The 5,924-nt window shown below is 38.9% G+C and overlaps 1 protein-coding gene across 1 annotated transcript in view; it reads right to left on the reverse strand.

Moving 5' to 3' along the window:
- Positions 1 to 254: 254 nt before the first annotated feature.
- ssbp4 (single stranded DNA binding protein 4) overlaps positions 255 to 5,924 on the reverse strand; it is a gene marked incomplete in the record, with an annotated part of 114,255 nt that continues 108,585 nt past the window's right edge. The window contains 5 exon segments of the mRNA XM_014004644.1: positions 255 to 2,814; positions 4,877 to 4,978; positions 5,121 to 5,149; positions 5,511 to 5,589; positions 5,694 to 5,764. Of these exon segments, the coding sequence (XP_013860098.1) occupies positions 2,785 to 2,814; positions 4,877 to 4,978; positions 5,121 to 5,149; positions 5,511 to 5,589; positions 5,694 to 5,764 (311 nt within the window).

The following is a 5,924-nucleotide window of genomic DNA, read 5'->3' on the forward strand; positions in this document are numbered from 1 at the left end:
TCATTAATGTGTGTGTTTCCATTACTATAGATCTGTTTTATTTTTAAGTCTATTTTTTCAATTCATTTTTTTTTGTCATAGTTCTCATTGAAATGCTGAGTTATTATTGTGGATGTATAGAAATTATGAACCAAGTAAGTTTAAACCTTTTAAAATGTATGTAAACTTATTAAAAATTGTACTTTCAACAGTTAATGATTTGGGTGCAGGGGTGTGAAAAAGTCCTCAGAGGGAAAAATGATTCACACAACTAGGAAAAATCAAATGACATTTATTACTGATGCATTGTTTCTTTTTTATAAGCAAATGCTCTGTTTTTCTTTTAGTCTAAAAGAACTTTACAATATAAAGAAACATACAAAGAACATCTTTATTACCTACACAAGACACCTAAATCCCTAAGACAAGAATCTGGACTATCCTACCATGAAATACAAAGCAAACCCAGGAGACAGACTGCTTCATATTGAATACTGCCGCGTCATTAGAGACAGGGGAATCCTTTATATGCCCCCTCCCTCAAAACCTCAACCCGCTCCGCCCCACTTCAGCACATCTTCCTCATGGTACAGTATTATACACCACAATAGAAGTACAGAGATGGTCAACGATCAATTTACACAGAGGACTGAGAGGATCAGTGATACAGCTTTAAACTATACAGTGCTATCACACAGTCAAATAGCAAAGGACAGTTTTCCTCCATCAATACTATTTGATCTATTCTTTTTCATTTTAAATGTTCTCTTAAGATTTTTTTTTTCCATTTTAAAAGTTTACTTAAATTGATAAAAATCCTTCATATTAAAAACTGCAACATGAGGTCATGTTTTTTTTGTTAAGATGCCCTTTGGAAAACATATTCATTTTTTTTCCTTTTTTATTTAGACCAAAACAGTAACATCTGACTGAAATGAGAGGACATGAGAGACAGTGAGTCTGTCCCTTCCTCCCAACCACACAAAGTCTTTGTCAGCAGTCAGTCGGTGTGTTACTGTCATTTATACATTTAGCCACTTTACAGTATTCTATAAATTTATCCACATGAGCCAAAAAGGTTCACACATCCTTCCTCTGTGAAACAAAAAAAGAAAAGACAAGAAAAGAAAAGAAAAAAAACATGAACAGTTTTATTTATAATTTACTCTCAGCTGTTTTCATTGGTAGTGACTGACATATCAAAACATGTCAATGATATCAAAATGCATTATACAGTATTTACAAAGGATAAAAGAAAGAAAAGAAAGAGGGTGGGGCTGTGGAGGAGGGGCATGTGTGTCACTGGACAGAGTGACTCCAAGTCCTGGAGATGTCCCTGATGTCTGGGTACGATCTGTTCACATTGATGCCAATAAACCTGTAAATACGTCAGCAGAGGCTTCAGCCCTTCGTTACTTATTGTGACGCGAGAGCTGCCGGTGTGGGGCCAAGACAGTCAATCACTTTTAAGGAGCAACAGTGAGGGCTGATAGTATCTTTGTGTTTTATTTGAATACATAAAAAACAGCTGAAAATAAATGAGTTTGTTTCYTCTTCTTCAACTCAAGGTGCGTCATTCTGAACCCCCCCGGGTCTCTTACCCACCACCCATAAGGGTGAGGGTAGCAGTAAACAGGAACTGTTGTGAAAGTGAATCACCACAATGTGTGAATGGCAAAAGAAAAAAATCTGCTCCAAAAAATATGAGTCAGGAAGTCCCACAAGCGCTCTGTCAGTCCAAAAGAGCTCAGATTGAATCCTGGGAGGAAAACGCTGCCACTCAAGAGTTAGGTGAAACATTTTCTGATTCACAGACAACTCGTAAATAACAAAACAAAAAAAAAAAACCATACAAACTGATTATGCTGCACAGACAAAAAATCACAAAATGCTCATCTCCGTTGAAGATGGAGCAGCTTCCGTTCTGATAGTCGGCTTCTTGAGTCACCAGCAGTAAAAGTGCTGAGTCAGGGTTATTTTTGTTTTTAAGACAAACAGCTGATGTGCATCCCAGCAATCCAACTGCACTCCACCTTATGAGAGTTTCAGGAAGAAACATTTAGGATGGAAAATGTGTTGAGATACAGTTTTTTTTTTTCAGAGAGGTGTCTAAAATAAAACCAAAATGTGCCCAAAAAATATCCCAAAACAACTTCAACCATGTAAACAAACAAAAAAATATCTTTGTGCATTCCTCAAATGTGTGCTTCTTCTGTCATTGATGCTGCTGAGACAAAATTAGCAGGAAATCATAGCTACATTAGCAGAATAACAGCAATTATGTAAGTTAGAGCAACAATATTATCCTCTACAGCAAAAAATAAAATAAAATAAAATAAAATAAAATTGTTATGACATCCTTCTTGCCCTAAAAGGCCATTATCAGTTCATCCTGCCATGGGATCAGAGAGTTTGAATAACTTCTTGATGGCGCAGAGCAGGGTACGCCTAACTGAAGAGGAGGATCATGACTGAGCCTGAACGCCGCCCGCCAAGAGGAAAAAAGTTTCTGAGATGCGGGGAAGCTTTGTGTTCTTCGGGGGCCTTGATGAGTCCCAGCAGGTGAGGAGGTCCTTCCCTGCCGTTTGGAGACCGTTTCAGGCTCTAACAGCCATTTTACCGGCAGCGAGATGCGGGTTCTTAAAGGAAGTCCTGCGTTCCAGGGCGATCCCCAGGAGCTGCATGGCACACCGTCCACGAGGAGGAGGAGGAGGGAGGAAGATGCAAGACACAGCAGGGTAGACAGAGAGGGAGGGATTCAGGTAAAAGGAGACGAAGAAGTAAAAAAAAAAAAGGGGAAAAAAATCACACACTCATCGTCATGTTGGGTGAATACTGTAAAGAGAGAAAAGACAGAAGGGAGAAGATATATGTGATGCTTCCAGTTTTAGATGTTTTAATACACTGAAGCAAATATTATACACAATTCAAAAATGTTGGCGTGAACTGCTCTCAATATTTGAATGCTTTCTGTGTTTTGGTTTTCGTGAAAAGGGGGGTCTCTGCCATCAATAAGTGGGAGGTTCTTGGTGTGTGGGGGGAGTTTTTCAAAGACATGACTGGTCTGTTTGACTTTTTGTGGGAGGATTTTGGTAAAGATTGGTCGGATTGATTATTTTGGGTGGGGTTTGAAGAAGCCATGACAATTTGATTGGATGAACACTGGGCAACCTGGGGGGACGTGTAACTTGGTCAAAACGCAAGGGCGGAGCCAGAGGGGTGGCCCGGGTGGCAAGTGAAACCCCTGGCACCTGACTGGCCACCCCAGGTGGTAAACTTTCCACATTTGGTACCACTGGTTTGAGCTCCTCTGTGACCTCCACAAACTGTGGCCCCTATTTGAACATAACCCCGTTCACAATTCAATCTCTGATAAAACTTTTATCTCCATTGACTTTTTCCATTCCAGCTGTTTGGACTTTATGTTACTCTTTATTTACTGTTATTTAACCTGGCAAATCCCATTGAGATCACTGATCTCTTTTGCAAGGGCAGCCTGAGCCTGAAGGCAACCTATTGTACATGTTTTTGTGTTACCTGTGTGCATGTTGTTTTGTGACGAAAACATGGCTGTGCGCTGATCATTTCAGTGGTTTCTCTGGTTTTCCTGAATGAATTCTCAGACAATATTGTTTAAATTTGACCAGGTTTTAATTGCAGTTTGCTCAGGATTTTTAAAATCTTATTTAGTTTTTGTGCAGTGTGTAATAGATCGCACACATCAACAGAGTCATACACTTGATTGAGTCTTATCTTATGGTTTATGTGGTTTTCATTCAGAAAATGGCAAAGAGGTATTTTTGATAACAAGCTTACTTTATTTGACACCTCTTTTTCTGTGAGTCTATAACTCCAGACATACTGAATTCTTTCATTGCTGCTCTCTTCTTCTCTGCTTTCACCAGTAACACTGACTCGTGTCCTCCTGTGTGTTTTACCACTCATGAGCTGCTTTTGCAAATCTAACACAGCTGACACTGTTGACAATAGTGTTATTGTTTCTTGTTTAGGACACATGGTTGGGATTACAGGTGCAGCATTACCTTTGCTTTACTGGTAGTTTTTTACATCGGTGACAGAAGCTTCTGTGTTTAGTGTTGGTAATTTTCTTTCTACTTCAGAGCCTCTCTCCCGTGGGGTTCCCCAGGGCTTGATTCTCAGACCACTCCTGTTTTTACTGTACCTGCTCCCTTTGGAGTCTATTCTAAGAAAATATGTTCAGTTCCTCTCTCTATTCCCCTGCTTCAGACCTCTCAATGGTTTGTCAGATGTACAGTCAAAAACTGAACTTCAACACAGATACCAAACCAAACCTAAATGTGTAATGTGACAAACGTAAGTCAACACAACTCAAAATGCTTCATATATCACAGTTAAAAGTATTTATATCACTTTAGAGGTGAAATTAGAGGAAATAGTTTGTTTCTGGTAAGACAGGAGGCGGAGCTACAACTGCTGACCGAAACTGAAAAAGCAGATCAGTCCCAAAAATTAGGCTGAAGCTCAAAGGAGATTAGATATTTTCTGTCTTGTGTCCCAACCTTTGAAACAATTTACCTTCTAACAGTGGAGAGAATTTTTCACTTCCTGTCTTAAAATCTCTTTAAAATCATGTTTGTTCACATTGACATTTAACCCAGTGTTGGCTAATAAAGGCTTAATATTATTATTATGATCACTTTAGACTTTTTTTTGTCATTTTTATTTTATAATAAAAGTTACAACTTGTTTTTAAATGGGCTTTATAAATAAATTGACTTGATGTAAAACATGGAAAAATTAGGAATTTGTTTTTTACAAAATACAAATCTATAAATTTTCTAGAAAGAATTTTCGAACATTTTTTTAAAAGATTTCCTGAAAGAACTTTTAAAGCTGATCTTGCTGTGATACTCACACTTTCACTTTGGAATGGGTTTAAAAAGTTGCCAGCCATCTCGCCATCATCCCGCGGAGTGCCGGGAGGATTGTTCATGCCTGCCATATTGTTGGGAGAATTCTGCAGATCAGACCAATAAATAAATAAACAAATAATTAAATAAACAATGAGGGAAAAAACAAAAACAAAACAAAAAAAAACAAAAAACAAATCATACAGGTAGAGTAAATAAATGAACAGATAACTAGTCACTTAGTCTTACCTTTGGCAACCCATCCATGTCACCAGAGCCTGTGATTGGAAATGGAATGAGAAAGAAAGCCATTAGAATTAACCGATAAGAGCTCAGGATGTCCTGTACAGGCGGGAGCTACTCCTGGCCCTGTCTCAAGTAATAGCCTCTAATTAAGCTATTTGTTTCAGATACAGATGAGCAAGAACTTCACTGGCTTCGCTGATTACATCACACCCACAGGATCAATTGGCCCTCTCACTGCCCCCTAATCTGTTTTAGCTTTGATCAATACTGAGCTGAAACACAACACTTTCCTGTTCCTGCCACAGGAGGGCAGACTCCTCCTCATCAAAGCAAACAACCACTGATTTCAGAGAACATGCTCGCAGGATATATGCTTCTGCTACTGGGACTCACCTAGTGATCCGTTCATATGATGCTGCTCCATAGCACCCATCCCACCCATGGGCCCATCTGGACCTGGTCCCATTGGGAACTAAAGGAAAACAGTCTTTTATTTAAAATTTGTAATAGTTTGAATGAGGGCATCAGAGCAACTTTGAGGCATGGAAATACACCTTTCTGAATAAAAACACTTACGTTGGGTCGGTTTCCACCAGGACCGATGGGATTCATCATTGTGTAGATGTTTTCACTTGAATTTGTGGAATCTTTGAAAAAAAAGAGAGAAGACTGTGAAACTGTTTGTAACCTGCATTGTTTTTGGCCCCTCCTGTATGGCACTTTGTGTCAGCGGCCGCTGTTTTAAAGCGCTGTATAAATAAAGTTGATTTGATTTAAACTGTACAGAATGTACTAATAATGTACATA

The sequence above is a fragment of the Austrofundulus limnaeus genome, unplaced genomic scaffold, assembly GCF_001266775.1.
Source record: "Austrofundulus limnaeus strain Quisiro unplaced genomic scaffold, Austrofundulus_limnaeus-1.0 Scaffold25, whole genome shotgun sequence".
NCBI lineage: Eukaryota > Metazoa > Chordata > Actinopteri > Cyprinodontiformes > Rivulidae > Austrofundulus > Austrofundulus limnaeus.